The following is a 23,749-nucleotide window of genomic DNA, read 5'->3' as shown; positions in this document are numbered from 1 at the left end:
CATAATCTTACACCCACGAGCGCATCTGTATGCCCCTCTGCAAGAGTGATCGCTATTTTACCACAATTCTCGTGAATTTTACCTCCTGTTTTGTTAATATTCTTGGGGTCCATTTCTACTTGATGGTACACACTAGCTAAGTCTAAAGCTGGAAAATATTTCGCCCTATGTAGCATATGACGGGTTAATAATACTAGAGTATCGGCTGGGACCAACTGATGGACGTACGAGGTAATACAGCACGCGTTGCTTCCGGCTCTGCTCAGGATCGGGACGATCAGTGGGTTTCTTTAAGTGTAACACTCGTTTTGCTGGCGACGTGTGCAAAAATATTATTAAAATTCGCATGCTATAGAAAACTTAAAAAAAAACGCACTCAAATCCAAATAAGTCGCTATAGTCAATATCCCCGACTATCTGATACCCGTTACTCAGTTGGTGCGCAGGAGAGTCTTCAACACTGACAGTTTTTGCTGTTTGTGGGCGTTAAAGTGGGCGTGGCAAAAAGTTTTTGGCAAATCGATAGAACTTTACAATACTAATGCAAAAATGAAAAAATATCAAAACATTTTTTAAATGTGTGGGCGTGGCAGCTTTGGGCGGTATGTGGGCGTGGCAAGAAGTTTTTTATAAATTTACTAGACTAATACAAAAATGAAAAAATATCAAAACATTTTTTAAAAGAGTGGGCGTGGCAGTTTTGGGCGGTTTGTGGGCGTTAGAGTGGGCGTGACAACATGAATCGACAAACTTGCGCTGCGTCTATGTCTCTGGAGTCTGTATGCTTAGTCTCAACTTTCTACCTTTTGTAGTTCCTGAGATCTCGACGTTCATACGGACAGACAGACAGACGGACAGACGGACGGACAGACTGACATGGCCAGATCGACTCGGCTATTGATCCTGATCAATATATATATATATATATATTATATATTATATATATATATAAGAATATATATACTTTATATGGTCGGAAACGCTTCCTTTTGCCTGTTACATACTTTTCAACGAATCTAGTATACCCTTTTACTCTACGAGGAACGGGTATAAATATTGGATATGGTTTCTATAAAGTATGTTTTGTTTTTATTTATGTATCATACCAAATATCTTATCTGACTTGTAGGCCAAGGAAAAACCCTTGCTTTCGCTTCTTTAAAAAAAAAAAGTGTTTGCAATGGGCTCGGGAAAGGATGTCTTGGACTCAACGGCAATATTTAGCGATGAAGCTAAATTTGATGTTAGTGTCGGCGATATGAGGAAAAGCATCATCCGTACAAAGACAGAAACATACCATAAAGACTGCCTTAAGAGGACTGTAAAGTTTCCGGCAAGCACTATAGTATGGGGATGTATGTCTGCCAAAGGATTAGGGAAGCTGCATTTTATTAAAGGGACGGTTAATGCTGGAAAATATATTAATATTTTGGAAGAAAGTTTGCTGCCATCAATACCAAAACTGGCAGATTGTGGTGAATTCACTTTTCAGCAGGACGGAGCATCATCGCACAAAATAACCAAAAATTGGCTGCAATATAAGCAAATGGAGGTTTTAGATTGGCCATCAAATAGTCCAGATCTAAGCCCCATAGAAAATATTTGGTAGCTAATGAAGTCAAGCTGCGAAATGAGCTACAAAGGAGCATTTCTGACCTTAAAATTAAGTAAGCAAGAGATGTGTGACTCGATTTCTCGAGAACATTGCGAAAATTTATTAAAATCAATGCCAAAACGTGTTAAATGTGTAATAAAGGCCAGGGGCGATGTTACACAATTCTATTATTAATTAATTTTTTATATTACGCAGCGTTCGAATTAATAGTGGTCATTTTTTTCTTATCTCTTAAGTCTACCGTTTGAATGAATTATTCATGTTGTTGTTGTTGTTGTTGGAAGTACAAGAAATTTTGTTGTTGTCATCGTAAAGAGAACAAAATTCTCTTCTAGACAAAATACATTGGCATAAGTTATCTGTAATAGTATTGAAAATATCGTATGTTGAACATTGCACACTGCCAAAAACACATACTGTTCGAATTAATAGTGGTTTGGGCTCTTAGTAGTAGCCCGCCCAGCTTTGACCAAGTCCAAGCTCGCATTTCAATACCCTAACAGATTTCTGTTAATTATGACCCCACGGCAATAATTTAGCAATTCATCTTTAATTCATACACTTTATTTATAATAGTAACATTCCATCATAAATTGCTATTTACTTTGACCAACTTTAGTGTCCTAACCTAAATCCTATTTTTAAAATAAGTTTAGTTCCTTGTTGACATGGTGAGAAATATCGTAAGAATGGTGCTGTGGGTTAGATAATATATATATATATATATAGATAGAATAGCTTCTATATAAAAAAAATAAGTATAAAAGGAAATCATTAGCCAAAGGCAAAAGTAGGTTTCAAATGCATATTTCGTAAAAATAATAGGGCGGTGTTATTGTTATCTCTCTGTTCTTTTTCTTTTGTTTTTTTTTTTGTGTTTTAATTTAAATCACCTCATAATTCACAACACCATTCTGTCACATATTATTATATTCTCCTACATTAGAAACATCAGTAAATTAAAAAAAAAAGCAAGAGAGAACGCTATAGTCGAGTTTCCCGACTATCTGATACCCGTTACTCAGCTTGTGGAAGTACGAAGGAGAAATTTCAACACAGATCGTTTTTGCCGGTTTGTGGCAAAAAGTTTTTTGGCAAATCGAGAGATATTTACAAGACTAACAAAAATGTGAAAAAAGATCAAAACATTTTTCAAGAATATATATACTTTATGTGGGATCCGGTAATGTTGGTCGAGTGGCCAGAGTTACTCGAAGTGGCCTTGCCTATTAGTCTCTGACTACTCTCTACAAAACATACTGAAATACGAGGGTCGTTTGATAAGTCCGTGACTTTTTGAATAAAATATATTTTTTTCGTCAAAGAAGCGTTTTATTTCTCAACATAATCTCCTTTTAGCTCTATACATTTAGTCCAGCGTTTTTCCAATTTTTTTATTCCTTCCAAATAATAGGTTTTCTCAAGGCCCTCAAAATAGTCGTTTGTTTCTGTGATGACCTCTTCATTTGACCCGAATCTCTTACCGCCGAGCCATTTCTTCATGTTTGGAAACAAAAAATAGTCACAGGGGGCTAAATCTGGAGAATATGCTGGATGGGGTAGCAGTTCGTAGCCCAATTTATGAAATTTTGCCATGCTGACTACACACGTGTGCACCCGTGCATTGTCCTGATGGAAAAGCACTTTTTTTTCGCCAAATGCGGTCGTTTCTGCTTCAAATCAATATCGAATCTGTCCAATAGCTCTGAATAATATTCGCCGGTGATCGTTTTACCCTTTTCAAGGTAATCGATGTGAATGATACCTTGTGCATCCCAAAAAACTGTGGCCATGACCTTGTTGGCCGACAGACCCACCTTGGCCTTCTTTGGTGCACGTTCACCCGGAGAAACCCACTGTCTTGATTGTTCTTTGGTCTCTGGTGTGGTGTGGTGGATCCATGTTTCGTCTACGGTAACGAAACGGCGCAAAAATTCGTTTGGATTGCGGTTGAACATCGCCAAACACTCCTTTGAAATGGTCACACGGTTGCGCTTATGGTCGTGTGTGAGCAATCGCGGCACCCATCGCGCGGAAAGCTTTTTCATGTCCAAATATTCATGTAAAATGTGATGTACCCGTTCAGTTGAGATGCCTACAGCCTCAGCTACCTCACGCACTTTCATTCTCCGATCATCCAATATCATTCCATGGATTTTGTCGACGATTTCTGGCATGACGACCTCTTTTGGGCGACCTGAACGTTCGGCATCACTTGTACTGGTACGACCACAACGGAACTCAGTAAACCATTTCTTAACCATTGAAATTGATGGTGCAGAGTCCCCATAATATTTATCAAGTCTTTCCTTGGTTTCGGTGATGGATTTTTTACGCAAAAAATAATGCTTAATTAGCACACGAAATTCACTTTTTTCCATTTTCGTTAAAATTCACGAGATCGTCTGCTTTCAATGCCTATAAAACGCAAACCAAAAAACGCAGCTTTCTCAAAATTTTACAGTCAGCTGTTAATCGATAACTGCTGACAGGAGCAGTGTTGTATTTAGAGCAGGTGCGCGGCAAATACAAAAAGTCACGGACTTATCAAACGACCCTCGTATCGGGTAATCGATTGCAGCCTGAAATGTGACAACTCCTCGGCGGTGTTCGCCGCCAGAATCTCGACTCGATCAGACGTGTATTTCCGATGAATAAAAGCAAACTATACTTTGTAAATTATGCGACAACTGAAACCAAATAATAAAACCGAGTAATAAACAATAAACAAATATCATAAAGCCGGTGTTACAACTATATTGTAAAGAGGACACTGCATTTATATGGTCGGAAACGTTTCCTTCTACTTTACTTTTTCTTCCTTACTTTTCACCGAATCTAGTATACACTTTTAAAAATATAATAGCTACTTGTTCTCTTTTTCTGTTGATCCAATTGGAGATGTCGATGTGGTTGGGTTGCAGGCTGAGCGGCAAATGGGTTTAGGGTTAGGACCAGCTTGATAGACCCTACTTTCGAAGGCCATGATAGTTTCCAGTGTCATCGTGGCACTGGAAAAAGGAATATGCTCCCTGGAGATGAAAGGATAACCCCTATTAATTATACCCGTTACTCGTAGAGTAAAAGGGTATACTAGATTCGTTGAAAAGTATGTAACAGGCAGAAGGAAGCGTTTCCGACCATATAAAGTATATATATTCTTGATCAGGATCAATAGCCGAGACGATGTGGCCATGTCCGTCTGTCCGTCCGTATGAACGTCGAGATCTCAGAAACTACAAAAGCTAGAAAGTTCAGATTAAGCATACAGACTCCAGAGACATAAAAGTAGCGCAAGTTTGTCGATTCATGTTGCCACGCCCGCAAACCGCCCAAAACTGCCACACCCACATTTTTGAAAAATGTTTTGATATTTTTTTCATTTTTGTATTAGTCTCGTAAATTTCTATCGATTTGCCAAAAAACTTTTTGCCACGCCCACTTTAACGCCCAAATACCGCCCAAAGCTGCCACGCCCACACTTTTAAAAATTTGTTTTGATATTTTTTCATTTTTGAATTAGTCTTGAAAATGTATATTGATTATCCAACAACATTTTTGCCACGCGCACTCTAACGCCCACAAACCGCCAACAACTGTCAGTGTTGAAATTTCTCCTTCGCATTTCCACTAGCTGAGTAACGGGTATCAGATAGTCGGGGAACTCGACTATAGCCTTCTGTCTTGTAGCTATAGCTGTCTTTAAGCTATAAACTAGCTAACAAGCATTAAGTTTAGGGATTATTACTTTCCGAATTTCTTTTATTCAGGCATGCTCCGGTTTTCGAATTCGTAAGAATTTTAAATTTGTAAAACGGGTACTTTTGTCTAGCCGAAATAAAAAGTAAATGCGTTTTTTTATATCAAATCAGATCTTATTTAATAAGGGAAACAAATAGTTTACTCATTGGTCACCACAAGATCATTCTGCCACTTAGTTATTTTATAAAAAAATGTATTTCTGACCCCACCATAGATTTCACAAACAAAATGTTGCCGTCGACAACAACAATTTTTGATTTGGTAAGGGGTTGATAAGTACATCGCCTAAGTGCATAAAACGCCACCGTAACGGTAAATTATCATCCGCATAGGGGATCATAGCATCAGAGAGCCATGTTGCCACGCCCACACTTTTGAAAAATGTTTTGATATTTTTTCATTTTTGTATTAGTTTTGTAATTTTCTATCAACTTGCCAAAAAAAACCTTTTGCCACGCCCATTCTAACGCCCACAAACCGCCAAAACCTGTCAGTGTTAAAGACTCTCCTTCGCACATTAAATAGCTGAGTAACGGTTATCAGATAGTCGGGGAACTCGACTATAGCGTTCTCTCTTGTTTTTTTTTTTTTTGAAACGAATGGCTTTTGTTGTACTATACATCCACGTAGATTTTTTTCGTTAAGACGTCTTCTTATTGTCCTGGAAGACACATTTACTCCTTGGGTTGATGAAATTTCATTTCTAATCGCCCTTGAACTTATGAAGGGATTAGCTCTGGACGCTTTCTGAATGAGACTGTCCTGCCAGGCTTTGGTTTTACGGGATCGGCGTCTTTGTTTTTGCCTTTTTGCATTACCATTGTTTTCAATATGTTTCAAAGCGTTATAAACCATTTTTCGAGAGCAGCCAAAATCCTTTGAAATGGATGAAATTGATTTTCCCGTCGATTTCATAATTTGGATGACATCTCGCTGTGCTTCAGTACACCAGCTACATTTAGCCATTTTAAACCGAAGTTTTTTTTTATTTACCGAACTAATAAAGCAGAATTTATTAATTTAAGATCGAAAAAATTCACTTGCATCCAACAACTGTACCTATAACGATCAAAGTGCTCAGGTGTGCTAAATTAGTATCCAGCCAATTTTGGGAGTGTCTGAATAAAAACGAATGACAAAGAAAGAAGACAAAAGCTAGAGAGGCGAAAATAACGGTACATCTTCTCTACTTAGTAATGTACCCTCAAAATAAAATATTAGTGATCTAACTATTTTAACAACTGAAAAAATAAGAAAAGAAAATCGACCATGGATATTGTGCTAAATTAGTGTCCAGCACTGTATAAGTTCGAACGAACTTGTGCATACAACCGTCGCACAGTGGCACCTTAGATACTTTTGGGTTGCAAATGAAAGGTAACTTTAGTTTCTTTCGATTAAGTTGTCATACAATATGCTGTGATAAATAGGAGATTGTATACTCGAAAATTAATGTTTTTGGAGGCAGTTTTCTCAATTTTTTTCCAATTTCGACAAATACTTTTCATTTGTTTTCTCTGAAAATGCTTATATGGTACATATTTAATGTTTAAAAACAAAAAACAACAATGTTTAAACAAAAAATTTTCATATTTTAATTTGTCAATTTTTTATCTAAAGTTACCTATGTATGCACTTTTTGTTCAAAATAATCATTCAATTATACATCATTTAATATTTTTCAAGAATAGTTAATCAATATAAAGTAATTTAAAATCATTACAAAGTCAGAGATTGAAAAACAAGCCGCCAATACAGGAAAAAATGTATGCCCCCCATACAATTTCGTATTGCGCAGAAACTGCGCTTGTAGCAGAATTTGCACTAAGCGGTGCAAAATATGTGAAATTTAGTACCTCGGGTAAACAGGTATGCCTGCACGTGTGAAGAATATTATACATTTATTCTACCTTCGTTTTACAGAGATTTCATGACCCTTTCAATAGAGACCATCACCACGCCAGTTGGTTACATATTTTACCTAAAAATCGACCGCAAAGTCCGAATTTTCTATAAAAACACCTGTTTCTTTGGCAGCCCAAAAAAGGTTCAACTTTGAACACGTGTTAAAATACTGAACCGATTTGAATAATTTTTGGGATTCAACCGTTTTGCACTATTACCTGTCGAATGCAATATCCCATGCAGCGATCCGTTGTATCGTATCTTTATCTTTGGCGCCATTGTGCAATTGTACAATCACTTCCGTGATTGTTGTATTGTATACTTCAGGGACCTATTCGAACCCATTCGTGTTGCCTCCAGCGTGTCGACTTGCCTTAGTGACCTGTTTAACAGAGAACGAATTGTCGTATCCCGAGCACGACGCAACCCGTGATTGTCACTTAGCCATACGGTTGGTTGTGTCCCAACCGTTTGCCCTATCGTTGTTCGCAAGTCACACCGAACACGTTTTTGAGGCCAGAAGACCGCATCGAACCTGTTGCACGGTTTCACAATATTTTCAAACTAACTTTGCATTTTGCCATTACTCACAATACTATCATTAGAGCGGTGTTCATCCTTGGGTTTGTAGAATGTTAGTAAACGACTGCGCCAGTTACCAGTGCTAGGCTTAACACTTGCGTTTTTGTGAGTGTACCTTGGTTGATTTATCCTGGCTCGGCAGGTGTGTTGAATATTCCTTTATGTTGGTTTCTAGGCATTTTGGTCATTTAAATGAAATACGACTGTTCTTTGGTTGTTCTCAAAACGAACTGAACTCAACTCTATTTGTTAAACTTAAGCTAAATGTATACAAAGATTCTGTTGGCGACATGTATCTACGAAAGTGCTGGTGCGGCAGTTCTGTTTTCTTTTACGAGAACGGTCGCAATTGACATCCTGTCTAAATATGAGGTCAGTAATACAACAAAGTGGCGTCAGCAGGGTTAGACTCGTGTGGGCTATGAACTTCATGGCGGCTTGGCGGGTGGTGCAGAATTGTATAGCAGATTCGGTAACTCACACCCTTTTTCCCGGACTCTTGCGATTCGGATTTTAGTTGAGTGCCAGTTTTTTAAAAAATGGTAAGTATTTTCCAATTTAGTTCATTTATTACTCTATGTAATGGACAAATTTTATTAGCAACAACAAGTACAACTCACAAGAGTTAACATTAAAACATTTTAATACATTTTCGTATACATTATAAACACAACAAGAGGTAAAAAGATCTCAAATTTTATCCGCAACTACAAAAAGTATTTTGCGGAAAGAAAATTTAAGTTGACTTCTGTTCAAACTAAGTTGTTGGATGCACTCAAATAAGGAATTGGAAATAAGGTTTGAAATTAATAATCTCAACATACCAGATAATTATAAAACCACAGAATACAACAACTTTAGACTATTGCGTACTTGTTTATCGTATACCTATGGCACATATGGCTAACGCCTACAACAGTTCCCTTATACTACCCTGGTACTAACTCGTTTTCGGCAACAACACGTAAACATAGACGATCCCAAGTCACAGAAAGAGTTAAAAATTACAACTACTAATTTTGTACTGAAGGGTTAATCGTACATTTGGACCCATATTCCAACTCAACTGAAGAGAAGCTTGCCCTAATTCCGTAGAACAACAAGACGTCCATGACTTCGGAATTTTATATGTAAATCAAGAGAGAACGTTATAGTCGAATTCCCCGACTATTAGATACCCGTTACCCAGCTTCTTAAAGTACAAACAAGATTTTTTTAATATTTTTCTGGCAAAAAAAAATCTGCCTCAGAGTATGATTTCATTTTTATTATGTGTCTTTGAAATCTGGGAAAGGGACCTGGAACGAATCACCATCCTCGTCTGATATTAATACAAATAGTTGGTTTTTTTCGATCGGTATCTTGCCATTCTGGGGATTTACTGGGCTTCTGGAAAGATTGTCGTCTACCACATTTTATCTTAGCTCATACTCGTATTTCCCTAAGTAGCATTATTTCACATTATAATTGTTTGAACTGAGAGCAAAAGTGAATGGGTTGGTGGTCTGAGTTTATTATCACCTTGGCGGTACCGTACTATTTCTAGCATTCTCATTTCCTGGTTATAGCCTCATTGTTTAGGACTATCTTTGTTTTGTAAGGAATATTTTTTGTTAGTGGTTTTGCAAGCTTGTCATAAACGCGAATAAACCGCCTATAATAACTAGCCAAACCCAGAAAAGATCGGAGTTCCTTTAATGTTCTGGGGACCGGAAATTGTTATATTGCTTTTACTTCTTCAGCGCTTGTATTTACGCCCTTTTGTGAGATGAGTGAATTCTAGGAAATTTCTTTGAAGAACTGGCATTTGTCGATCTGCACTTTCGTATTCTCCTTTGTTAGTGTGGCAAAAGTCCAGTATAGGTATATGGCATATTCGATTTTGGACCGACTAAAGACGGCAATATCATCAATGTACACATAGCAGATTTTCCCTACGTGTTCCCTTAGAATAGAAAGGGCACTCTAAAAAAAAGACGTTGAGTCTTTAAACCAAAAGGTAATCGGGTGAATTCGAACTTTCTTTTGCATGTTACTATCTGTTACTTTTTTTCTCCGCGTGCGTCGCTTGTCTTGGGAGTCCCCATACAGGTTATACAGGTTGCATCGTATTATGCCGTCTTGCAGCAACTGTCCCATCTGTTCTTTTACTTCAAGAGAACCTTAGAGAGGGTGGAAACGGGTAGTGTTTACTATTCGCCGTTGCGAATATTTTCCCTTATTTCACTCTGGTCGTGTATGTTAGTATTTCGCCTGGGTCCGCAAAAAGGATCGAATGTTTATGTGTTTTAAGCGAATTTAAGCGATTCTGCTTATCTGTTATTTACTGATTGTGTCATTTGTTTCAGTCTAGTGTTATTTTTCACGTTAACTACTGCGTTTAGTCGTTCAACGTGTCGTTTCCTTGGATGACGTGAAAGGTCTTCAATGTGGGCAAAATAAACAATTTGATGGCTCTATTTCTCTTTTTGAACCGAGCGAGGATCGTGCAAATTTCTCTTTGTTCTTTTGTAGGATACAAAACCAGATTTGGTTGTATGTAATTTTGGTTTGATTCAGTTTCTATAAGGAAATTAAGTTTGGTTCCAACATCCGTGATATATTGGAAGTATGGCAGAGATGACCCATTTAATCTAAAAAATGAACACCTAAAGCGTAGACAGGAGTCGACTCCTGTTCCGGATTCTTTTCTTCAAATTCTTGGTCGTAGCTCTCTCACAGTACTTCGCGTTAGCGAAGTAAGCTAGTTCCAGGTTCAAGGTATTAGAGGTCGTCCTCAACTCCCTCAGATACCTCTTCTGGGATAACCGTGGCAATGGAAATGCATCTGGTATTTGGGTGGAGGACCGTTTAGTGGGACGACAATTACATTACAACAGTCATGGAGGATCTATTGATGAAAATGAGGCGAAACCTTCCTTAACATTTTTTCTGGTAAGTACATGTATTCTTTAAATTTGTTGAATATCAATACGTATATAATAAAACAATAATAATGTATTCGCGCAACTTGCGTAACAGATGTGCATTTCTTTTCAATTTCAAATTATAACGTACATATTATATTTACTAAAGGCTGGTCTTATTGTTTCGTTTGGAAATTTCTTCTGTAATCATAAAGCAAGGCAGAAATAGTTTCTGTCAACGCAGTCTGGCATGAACATGAAGGGGACGGATAGAGTCTGCCAAAAGTATGTGTCTGTGTAGTGGTGTAGGAAGGAGAATAAGGAAAGAGAACGCGTGGTTTGGGAATTCTTTAAGATGAAATCAAAAGTTACAGACATGCCGCGGGCCAGGAAGCGTTTCGTGGAGGAAACAAAAGAAGATTCTTGCAACGATGTCTATACATCTTTTTTCGACATAGGTACATACAACAATAATACAGATATTAGATAATATATTATATATTAAGCCGAAGTTTTATTATTAATATTATTATTATTATGAAGAAAAAATACATCTCAAAAAATATATAAGCAAATTTACATCTTTTTATTTGCCTTTGATTTTAGAAAAGTGCACCCTAAGTTTAGTGGAAATGCAAGAAAAATTGCCGTAAATTTCAGTAAATTGTGTCCTATTTCAAAAACAACCTACCTTAAAACAAGAAAGAAACAAGAGAGAACAAAAATGTGAATTAATATCAAAATATTTTTCAAAAGTGTGGGCGTGGCTGTGGCCAAAATTGTGAATTTAAGGGAGATTTTGGATAAGCAATTTATTGAGTGTAATGACTATTTTGCACCGCACGTGAATCCGGACTATCACATCGTTAAAATAATCCGACTATGTCATATCTAAATGGATTCCCTTTTTTGTAATCAATTGAATATGTTTGTTTATTTGCTAAGGATTTCAAAACATATCGATGTCCTAGTATCCGTGTTACCAGAAATTGACCCTTGAACTTTTGATCCAACCTCGTTTGATGTCATTTCTCGTTTCTAAGCAAAACAATCTCCAACTTTAAATAGACTTATTTAAGCTTTGTTATTTTCAAATCCTTATTATACACGTTACTCGTAGAGTAAAAGGGTATACTAGATTCGTTGAAAAGTATGTAACAGGCAGAAGGAAGCGTTTCCGACCATATAAAGTATATATATTCTTGATCAGGATCAATAGCCGAGTCGATCTGGCCATGTCCGTCCGTCTGTCTGTCCGTCCGTATGAACGTCGAGATCTCAGGAACTACAAAAGGTAGAAAGTTGAGACTAAGCATACAGACTCCAGAGACAGACGCTGCGCAAGTTTGTCGATTAATGTTGCCACGCCCACAAACCGCCCAAAACTGCCACGCCCACACTTTTAAAAAATGTTTTGATATTTTTTTATTTTTGTATTAGTCTTGTAAATTTCTATCGATTTGCCAAAAAACTTTTTCCACGCCCACTCTAACGCCCACAAACCGCCAAAAACTGTCAGTGCTGAAGACTCTCCTTCGCTATTCCACTAGCTGAGTAACGGGTATCAGATAGTCGGGGAACTCGACTATAGCGTTCTCTCTTGTTTTTCATATAAAGTATTCCTTGTCATATTTTATTTCGCCAGTTTTCTTATAAAACTAATGTAATTATTTTTTTCTTCAACCCTAGGTAACTTTTTTAAAAGCCCTTGTTTCTTTTTCAACTAAAGGGCTAGAGTTGGTTATGCGATTAATGGTACAATTAATAGCTATTTGTATTTTGCCTTAGGCTTCTTGGAATCGCGCAGGAACACCAAATCTTGATATTGACTTTGGGAACTCTTGGTTCCGCCATGCTAATAATGTCGGACATATTTCATTGATTTAAGAACGGCTTTCGAGCTTTGTAAAAATGGTAGTGAGATTCAGTAGACCATGCTTGTTTACTAAAATACTCGATGACACGGGGATTGTTATCAATTTGGGAAGGAGAATAGCTCCATAAGAATCCATACTGGCATGAGTATGCAGTTCGATTGGATACTGAGGGTCATCTCCTAGTGCCAAGCCTATGAACTGCCTCGCTTGGGTAACGGACAGCGGAGGAGGTAAATTACACAGTGCTCGTATTTTCCGTGGATTGGGACGAATTTTGCAATCCATAATAAAAAACTCAAGATACTCAACACTTGATTTTAAGAAGGTACATTTAGTCACATTAAATGAAATGCCAGTCTGTGATAAGATTTGCAATCTCACAATAGATTGTTCTTTTGTTTGAGCAGTAATCAAAATATCTTCCATGTAAAGATAGCATAAGAATGGGCAAGGTCACTTAACGCTTTCGCACGTTTCTCCAAGCCGAAAGGCATAATTAAAAATTTGAATTGGCCCTCAGAAGTGACAAATGCCGTTCGTTCGATTGAATTTGGGTGTATAGAAATCTGGTGGAAACCGCTAGCTATATCTAGACACGAAAATAACCTTGCCCCACGTAAGCTAGAGACTTTGTCTTTAATTAGTGGGATGGAATATTTTTCAGACACAGTATTGGCATTTAACTATAATCTATGGAAAATCTATCCGAGCCATTTTTCTTTTTAACTAAAAGCATTGAACTTGCAAAAGGGCGGAAAATTAATCTTAAAATTCTTTTTTCCTCGATGCTAAGCCGATTTGGCCGCCTTTGCACAATCTTGTTAGGATCAATCAATCGTATTTCTAACTAACCAGTTGTAAGTCGGCTTTTCGGAAACCCATCTATAACTGCGGTTAAAAATGCATTTAAAATTTTTAATTGACTTATCTACACCACATAGCTCGGTATCGATGTTTGTAAGTCTGACACAATTATTTAAAGCAGATAGGGTGTACACAGATTTTGTCTTAAATAATTTGAAAGTGTCTATTGTTATCTTTACACCAAAATTCGGAGCCAAAAATGTTATGCCCGATTATAATGTTATCATTTATGTGACTGTTGAGATGTAGCGATTGCTGTCACCAAGTCGCTCTTCATAATTGTTGCATTGACAATTTAACTTCAAATAATCAAAGCTCATCAAATTAAAGGAAAAAAAATAAACTTTAACGGTAAAAATAAAGTTTCAGAACTAAAATAAAAAGCTTGGGCATTTAGGGTGCAAAACTGTAATATAACCTTTTCACATTTTGCTTTCGCATATTTCTCCCAATTGATCAAATCTTTTCATATAGTCAAATATAGTAGCAACAAAACAAGACTAGGATTATTATCGTACATAAAATAGGAGAGAAGATACTGACCGTTGAAGTTAGAATATGCAACTCGTGTTACAGTTTTGCTCGTCAGTGTACATGAAAAGTACTTCAAGTGTAACCATTGATTATAACATTAGACAATATTTGCATAGTATTTATTACTGAACAGCTTCCTGTTCCCTTTAAAACAGCGACATTATTTATTCGTGTGCCCGAAAGTCTATCAGACACAAATTGTTTTATCAGCGAGCATTCGGCTCCAAAGTCGAATTACCAATTGAGTTGGCCACCAGGCACGACTCTCATCGAATTTATTTTGAGTTGATTGTTGATTGAGGCTGATTCCTTTTTCTAAGTACAAGCCGAAGCAATATGTTCAGGAGCTCCACACTTGTACGAGCCCCAACCAGCAATAAATTTGTAACACAGGCCAAATACATTGGCATACGTTATTTGTAGTAGGATTGAAGATCCTTGAACATTGCACACTGCAAAAAAACACATGCTGTTCAAATAAATAGTGGTTGGGGCTCGTAGCAAGTAATTGTTTTGGTCCTTGGGTGCCGAATTTGGGTTGGATCCTTCTTGCAGCTTAGCAGCATTACTCTTCAAACGGCAGTCCACTAATTTGTGATCCATTCTTTTGCAGAAATGGCATTTAATGGGTGTATGAGCACGTTGTCTTTTGGCCGTAGAGTTGTTTTTCAAAATATGCTCTTTCTTCTTAGCAAAAGCAAATGCCCGCAACTCATTTTTCAATTCGTTAGGTTTCCTGATCTTAGTTGTATAACCATTTGTTTTTGTGGCTACCAATAAAGGCAATATCTGCTGGTGTTTCTTTTCCTTCGAATTGTTGCGAAAACAATTCCTTAAATACGTCCCACGTGATTCCAGAAAAACAAACTTGTGATATCGCCAGAACAAAGAAATCACCTGTTAATATCAGCTGTTGCGAGTACAAAAAAAACGTTGTGTTTGCAACGTTACGTTTTTCTCCTTTATACAAGTTAAACAAGAGAGAACGCTATAGTCGAGTTCCCCGACTATCTGATACCCGTTACTCAGCTAGTGGAAGTGTGAAGAAGAGTCTTCATCACTGACAGTTTTTGACGGTTTGTGGGCGTTAGAGTGGGCGTGGCAAAAAGTTTTTTAGCAAATCGATAAAAATTTACAAGACATACAAAAATGAAACAATTTTAAAACATATTTTAAAAGTGTAGGCGTGGCAGTTTTGTGCGGTTTGTGGGCGTTAGAGTGGGCGTGGCAACATGAATCGACAAACTTGCGCTGCGTCTATGTCTCTGAAGTCTGTATGCTTATTCTCAACTTTCTAGCACTTATAGTTCCTGAGATCTCGACGTTCATACGGACGGACAGACAGACGGACGGACAGACGGACATGGTCAGATCGACTTGGCTATTGATCCTGATCAAGAATATATATACTTTATATGGTCGGAGTAAAAGTTACGGGGGTTCAATGACAGCCAGGAGAGGACCGTCATTGTATCAGTCCAATAAGTGTGTTGATTGGTTTTCATATTTCGCGTTTCGCTAACCCTTTAACCTAGGCGTGTGCCGACTAGTGAGGTGAGTTGTTCCATGCGGGATATACATATAAAGTGGCTTGAGCGGAGCCACCAGGGCGTGGCAAAGAGTTTTTTGGCAAATCGTTAGAAATTTACAAGACTAATAAAAATTTGAAAAATATTAACGCATTTTTCAAAAGTGTGGGCGTGGCAGTTTTGAGCGGTTTGGGGTTCAACACTTAACTCGGTTCTAAACTTCTCAAGATCTTCGACGCTCATACGGACGAACGGACATGGTCAGATCGACTCGGCTATTGAAAGTAAAGTATTGAAAGTAAAGTAAAGTATTGATCAAGAATATATATACTTTATATGGTCGGAAACGCTTCCTTCTCTCTGTTACACACTTTTAAACGAATCCAAATTACCCTTTTACTTTACGAGTAACGGGTATAACAAGTCTTTTTTTTGCCCGTTTTTCTTTGACGTCTCCAGGTACAAAGTCCATGGGTTGACCGTTTGTCTGTATCAAAGCTACTACGCGCTTATTTGTTGCGTAACTGGCAACAGGCAAACACATCCTCCCGCAGTTGACACCTGCATTTGTGTAGATTTTTTATTCTGTACATTACATATTTCAAAAAATGTTGCATACCAATCAAGGAAACAATTATTTCTTGTGTATTATTTTTAAATATTTTTCCAAATGTTCCAAAAGCTGCTATATGATAAGTCCAATTTTTATCAAATTTTAACTAAAACAAGAGGGAACGCTATAGTCGAAATCCCCTTTTATAGTTCCTGAGATATCCACGTTTATACAGACAGACGGACATGACCATATCGACTCGGGTATGTATCCTGATCAAGAATATGTGTACTTTATATGGTCCGAAACGCTTCCTTCTGCCTGTTTCAACGAATCTACTATTTCCTTTTACTCTACGAGTAACGGGTATAACAAGAGAGAACGCTTTAGTCGAGTTCCCCGGCTATCAGATACCCGTTATTTAGCTAGTGGAAGCGCGAACAAAAGTTGTCTGGCAAATCTGTAGAAATTTACAAGGTTAGTAAAAACGTGAACAAGAGAGAACGCTATAGTCGAGTTCCCCGACTATCTGATACCCGTTACTCAGCTAGTGGAATAGCGAAGGAGAGTCTTCAGCACTGACAGTTTTTGGCGGTTTGTGGGCGTTAGAGTGGGCGTGGCAAAAAGTTTTTTGGCAAATCGATAGAAATTTACAAGACTAATACAAAAATGAAAAAATATCAAAACATTTTTTAAAAGTGTGGGCGTGGCAGTTTTGGGCGGTTTGTGGGCGTTAGAGTGGGCGTGGCAACATTAATCGACAAACTTGCGCAGCGTCTGTCTCTGGAGTCTGTATGCTTAGTCTCAACTTTCTACCCTTTGTAGTTCCTGAGATCTCGACGTTCATACGGACGGACAGACAGAAAGACGGACGGACAGACGGACATGGCCAGATCGACTCGGCTATCGATCCTGATCAAGAATATATATACTTTATATGGTCGGAAACGCTTCCTTCTGCCTGTTACATACTTTTCAACGAATCTAGTATACTCTTTTACTCTACGAGTAACGGGTATAAAAAAATATCAAAGTATTTGTTAGAGGTATACGTTCTTAGGCGTTCGACTGGGCGTGGCAAACATTTTGGAAAATCGATAAAAATGTACAAAACTGAGTACAAAAAATGTCATGACATTTTTGAAAACTGTGGGCGTGGCAGACTTGGCCAGATCGACTTCGCTATTCATCGAGATCAAGAATATATACTTTATATAGTCAGAAACACTTCCTTCTAACTATCAGATACCCGTTACTCAGCTAGTGGACATTTTTACATTTTCTGAAATATCGGTAGAAATAGGGAGACAAAATAATAAAATAATAGTTTTGTCCAATTGACAGAAATTTACAAGAGCCGTATGATACACAGTAGCGCCCCTCGGTCGGTTGGGCGGCAGGTGTGGCCGTATAACTCGCGCAGTAAAAAAAAAACAAGAGAGAACGTTATAGTCGAGTTCCCCGACTATCTGATACCCGTTACTCACCTGATGGAAGTGCGAGGAACATTTCAACACTGACCGTTTTGGCGGTTTGTGAGCGTTAGAGTGGGCGTGGCAAAAAGTTTTTTGGCAAATCGATAGAAATTTACAAGACTAATACACAATTTTAAATTTAAAAGTGTGGGCGTGGTAGTATTGGGCGGTAGGGTGGGCGTAGCAACATGAATCGACAGACTAGCGCTGCGTCTATGTCACTGTCTGTCACAGTCTGCATGCTGAATATTATCTATACTTTATATGGTCGCAAACGTTTCCTTCTGTCTGTTACATACTTTTCAACGAATCAAGTATAGCTTTTTACTCTTCGAGTAACTCCTACATATACTTTTAGCCTAACATAACATCTATACATATCGATGACTTAAAATTGAGAGACTGACAAGAACTAACGTCAATAACCAATTTAACAAATTTAACCAATTTAAAAATCAATTGTGAAAATGGTAAACCATTTATGTTTGAAAACAATATTTTGTTTCTTTTTTTAATGCTTCTATGGAAGTAAGTCCTCTGCAGGGTTGCAGAAATTCACACAAAGGAATTTTATGGAAAATCAAAATTTTACGAACATCTTTTCTTTTACTAATATAATTTATGCTTAAATATATTTTTCTTAGTGAAACTCCGCTGCATTTAACCAAGAAGGCTAACAAGGTTATCCATGATAATGGGTTAGGCGAAAGTGGCGACGGAATAATTTATTAGCACTTGTGAAGGATACAAAGTTTGCTTTAATGGATTTTTAAATGGCACGCATATATTATAAAATGTTTTATGAACTATAAATTTAAGTTGCTATCTTGTATTTAAATGTCCTTTGAGCACTTACCCAAAAATGCTGGTATCGCACCCATGGGCATCACAAACAAACTAACCAGGAGATCGGCTAGAGCCAGGGAAAACAGGAAATAGTTAGTGACATTCTGCAGCTTCCGGTCCAAGGCCACGGCTACGCATACAAGCATATTACCCAAGCCACCCGCAAAGATAAAAAACACCACGAACAGGAATAGCCAGTCGTAGCCATGGGGACTTAGGTCCAAAAAGCTCTTTGTTACCGCGAGGTCGGCAGCCGTGTCAGCAGTGGTCGTGTTCAGGGCTGTAAAGTTCGGCAAAATCATGTCTAAGCTGGTGCTGGTGACATTTATGATGCCCAGAGAGTCGTAGTCGGGCTTCATTAGCTCACTTAGGTTAAGGAAGGACCAGAATTCATCGCGTTGGGGGCTTAGCTCGTTTGAAAAGCTTTCCTCCACGCTTTCAAGCTCCTGATGTGGCTCCCTCTCGCGTTGCTGCAAATTACAAAGCAATAGTTCCTGGGCTTCGCCTAGCTCACACTGCAATACCATGAATCCCTCATCGTTATCACTAAATGTATCACTCGCATAATCACGAAGGGTCCCGTTGATTGCCAGTCGAAAGTGCTCGTACGCCTCGTGCGGCCATCGCAACAGTCTCCACTTCATCCTTAATGTGGAGTTTTCAGACAATGGTCTTTCCGCACTGCAGCTATAGAATGCGCTGTGTTCCGCTTCGTCGAAAGCTTGCCGTGCACACTGGAATGTGTTGTTGCGTCCGTCAATAAGGATGTTGCTGGTGGGCAGAAAGTGGTTTTTGTTGCTGCTGGAGATGTAGGATGTTCTGTTGGTGTGGCTGCTTTTGCAGTCAATAAACGGCAGGAAAACCCCAGGCCAATCAGCCTCTTCCAGCCGACAATTGAAGTGTCGCTGTGTGAATGTTGCTGCTGTGTCTGGTGCACATGCCACTGCTGCTGTTGCTGTTTCTGATATGCCTGTCGATGGTCTATGACCAGAGTAGCTTTGCATCTCCATTTCATTCTCAAGCTGTGGGGCTTCCTTCTCGCAGAAGTGTCCGTTGTACAGAGCAGTACAATGTAGCTTGCTGAAAAAAGCAAACATTTAGTATTTATTTACCACCCATTTAAATAATTCCTTTGATTTAGGGCTTAAGAGTCAAGCAATGCATTTCCAACAATATTTTTTTAAATTTTTCAGGGATTACAAAGAATATTTAATTTTGTAAAATCGCATTACATTGTAAGCAGAATCATTACATCTTTCGCGCAACTGGATCGTCTCGTATTTAAATCGGTAACAATTCCCATAGGCCTAAAGATCTATGTCCGTCTCGATACCTGATATTACCTTCAAGGGAAACGCAATACTTTATGAATTAAATTTTTCGATATATCAACGGCCACGCGTCTGCAAAGATCTTCAAAGCTCACTTTGAGTTTTAGCAAGACCTAGACTGAAATCCGCTATTGTATGCAGCATAGTTTTCCTCCGTAAACAAACCTACCGTCCAACATTATTTTGCCGCTCATAATTATGTAGTTCCAAAACGTACCGAAATAAATAAATCCACAGCAAACAACATGTATCGCTGTGGACGGCATGCATAGTAGTGCACCAGGAGAGTGTTAAGTGCAAAGGCGACACAATGTACACGACGAAATAAAAATTTGCTGTGGGTGCCCGATTAGAAGTAATACACCAATCAAAAGCTTTCGGTAGAATTTTCAAAATAATAATCGGTTTGATTCGTTACACTTGACCATTGCCTCTAAAAACGCATGTAGTGATATGAAGATGCTGAATTCCTTCGCGAATAGAGTTTTCCTTTAAAAGTTGTAACGAACTGATTTCTTAGTTTCTGCTCGCTACAGATTGCAACGGCTAACTCAGAGAGTTTGTTTGTTCGTCCCACCAAATATATGATTTGTGTGATTGCCCGACCAAAGAGAAGACAGAGTTCCTTATTAGAATAGCCTTTATTTAGTGGCGCTTGACAAAGGGAATCCTGCGACCCTCGCCTTCGGATGCGCGTCGTCGCTCCTTCGTCGACCTTCTCACGCGGGTCCCGCGTCGCTCTTATGAAGTTAAGCTAGCGATCTTCCCCAAACCACCTTTGCCGACCAATGACCACCTTCCCTTTCTGACCACGTCAGGTCCTTGTGATCACGTGTCCTTCGCTTGTAGGGTTCCTCCTTGGATGCCCGCTTCGATACTCACTTGTCGTTCACTTGTTCCGGGTATCGCTCCGCGATACCTCTATTGTTCGACCTCTGTGCCAAGGTCCAGCGCGGTACCGTTAGTTGGTTTCTCCGCTTTGAGGGCCCAAGGTCCATTATTTACCGTTTGACCTGGCCGCCCTTGACTCCTCTCGCATTCCAGCCGTCTCCTGACCCGGATTTGTGGGGAGTTTTAAAACTCCTCACAAAGTCCTGATGTAAAATCGGTTTCTCTATAAGTAACGATGCGGTAAGGGTAAATGTCATCTCTCGCCAAGAGAGTGACCGTTAATAGTTCAGTTCTATGAACTTCATTCCCTTCCCTTTTCTAAATCAGTCCCTTCGCAAATTTAACCGTTTCAGTCTCCCTCCTAACGGAAGGTTTTGCTTTGTTTTTATCGCAGTCTTCTTTCTTGTTACACTACTTCGCCTTTACAGTCCTTATGGCCTTCCTTGTTGCATTTGTGGAATTTCTTAAAAAAAATTTCTGGTCGATTCTTTGATTACATTATCTTTAAAAGGTTCTTTGCGCTTCATCTTCTCGTAGATATATATTTGGTTCCTAAACTCCCTGATGGACCAAATTTACTCTTACTATACCTGTTACTCGTAGAAATTCTATGCGTATTAACGCGGAGATCCCAGGAATAAAAGCTAGAAAGTTGAGATTAAACATTCAGATTCCATAAACATAAGCCCACAAACCGCCCAAAAAAGTAACGACCACACTTTTGAAAAATTTATATACAGTAGAATCCGGTTATAACGACTCCGCTTATAGCGTCAGTCCGGTTATTGCGATGGAAACTCGATGGCTTTGTTGGTCCCCATACAAAGTTATATGAAAGGACCTCCGGTTAGCACGTCTCCGCTTTGAGCGACAAACCGCTTATACCGACGCGATTTTTCATAATTCAACCGATATTGCGACGTGCCAAAAAAAATACCGCAAAATAATGCCAACAAATTTAAGAATCTAACGACTCTGTTAGAAATGAATGTAACTATCAGTGATCGACGTCACAAAAATGTTTACAGCGTGCGTGTGCAAACCTCATGCCTATATTCCATGAGATGTCCCGTTATATTTCTAGTTTTTTCTGCTTTTTTCTTATGAAAAACCATTTTACTTAATAAAATTTATTAAATTTTTCGTTTGATTAAAAAATTAATTTTTTTATGTTTAAACATATTACGAACATGGCAACCATAAAATAAACAAAAACAAAATTTTTTCCTTCTTTCTGTTAGTGCGTCTTCCGTGTATAACGACGTAAAATCGTCTGTCCCTTGAAAGTCGAAATTCAGTCAATTTTTATGTTAATCTTGTAAATTTCTATCAATTTGCAATACAACTTTTTATCTAAATTCGTTTAAAAGTTATGTAACAGGTAGAAGGCGGGTATTTCTTCGCGGCAAACTCGCATTTTAAGTTACATATGGCAGCCTATGGTCAGATCATCATTTAAAATGCCAAGCAAATTACTAGGTACTTGAACAAGAGAAAAATTGATTAAAAATAACTTTGTAAGCGGGGAAAAAAACACTTTATGTTTAAACTTACCCTAAAAAGAGATTAAAAAAAAACAGAATTTGGCAAATGCTAGTAATGGAGACTACCCTAAAAAAGAGCAAGGGAATCGTTTGAGGAAGAGCTGAGGCAGTGCATAGATCCTCAGTCTTAAATCAATGAAGTCACGGTGAACTGGAAAATTTTAAAGGCTGATTTGCAGAAGGAGCAACGGCAGACAGAGGCGAGCGGAACAAGTCAGGAGCGTGAGGCGGGTACTGGAAAAGGCGAGGTGACGATGTCTGGAGGACGCGGAGTCTCACACAGCGCGGGTCTATAGAATCAGAACTTGGTTGAAGACAAGCAGTACCAAGAAGTTTTTAAGTTTTCACCCGGGCGAGCAAAGCAAAGCCACACACTTATCAAACATTTTGTGTGTGCAATGAGTGCCGGCAACATTTCGCTCTCACAAGTTGCCGTTACTTTTTTGTTTTTGCACGTATTCATTTTTTAGAAAAGCGTGCCGGTCGCATTTCCACTCAAAACGAATGTAGGAATAAGAACAAGTAAGAAAAAAGTAAAGGCGCAACCAATAGAGGTACCCAGCAGATAAAGAGCGTACGTAATGCGGATGGATCCGAAAAATGTCCGCTAGATGTTAAATACGGACGTATCGGAGTTTCCGCACTAGGTTCGTTGAATGCTCAAAAACGGACGCTAAAACGGACAAAACCCGAAATTGTGGCTTCCCTCAAAAAAAAGTACAGTGGGCGGGCGAATAGCGGACTTATCGCAAGAGGTTTGCCTAATTATCGAAACATGACACGAAAGCGGACGCTAGAACGGACGAAACCTGGGATTCGTATAAATGTCTCGCTAACGGACACTAAAACGAATGGCACGCGGAAAAAATCTTGTTGCCAGCGAATTTTCTAGAAATCGATGAACGGTTTTTCTCCTTCCTTCTTTTGTCGCGTGCTTTTTTTTATTATGCCGCTGCATATGAGCGAGAGGCACATAGTCAAATATAATAAATGAATGATCGGCCTAAAGTCCGCAGAACTCTTCGTTTGTAATACAGGGTGCGGCAGCATAACTTCCTTTTTTAAAATGCGCGCCATTTAGTTGATGTCATAGCGGAGCAAAGGGGCTACTGCAAAGTTTTGTCCCGACACGGTTCAGTCGCCATCATGCGTTGGAATAGTGAGGAGCGTTCCTTTGCCTTTGAGGCCTACTTTTCAAGCGGATCTTCGGTTATTACAACACAGTGTGCATTTCGGACCGGTATGTAAAAATGCTAACGAACTTTTTTTCCCACGGCTTCAAGAGTTGGATTTGGGAGACACTTGTTTCCAACAAGACGGTGCAAAAGCACACACTTCAAGAACATCGATAGCTGTTTTGAGGGAACACTTTCCAGAGCGCCTTATCTCAATTAGAGGCGATCGGTCCGTCCCCTTGCGATTTTTTTCTATGCGGTTTTTTGAAATTCCATGTTTATGTGAACCCTCCAAGAACCCTACAAGATTTGAAATCCATTTCAGAGTTTGTAAGTTTGTATGCGGAGGGGCACGCATAA

General features: G+C 38.7%; 1 protein-coding gene across 2 annotated transcripts in view; it reads right to left on the bottom strand.

Moving 5' to 3' along the window:
* LOC122622193 (D(2) dopamine receptor A) overlaps positions 1-23,749 on the bottom strand; it is a 43,113-nt gene that overhangs the window by 7,891 nt on the left and 11,473 nt on the right. For both annotated transcript variants that reach the window (XM_043800443.1, XM_043800444.1), the window contains exon 2: positions 18,459-19,528. In XM_043800443.1, the coding sequence (XP_043656378.1) occupies positions 18,459-19,458 (1,000 nt within the window). In that variant the 5' untranslated portion in view covers positions 19,459-19,528. The remainder of the gene's footprint in view (positions 1-18,458; positions 19,529-23,749) is intronic.

Source organism: Drosophila teissieri, chromosome 3R (assembly GCF_016746235.2).
Source record: "Drosophila teissieri strain GT53w chromosome 3R, Prin_Dtei_1.1, whole genome shotgun sequence".
Taxonomy (NCBI): Eukaryota; Metazoa; Arthropoda; class Insecta; order Diptera; family Drosophilidae; genus Drosophila; species Drosophila teissieri.
The sequence above is the reverse complement of the archived record's forward strand: the minus strand, read 5'-3'. Positions and strand labels throughout refer to the sequence as shown.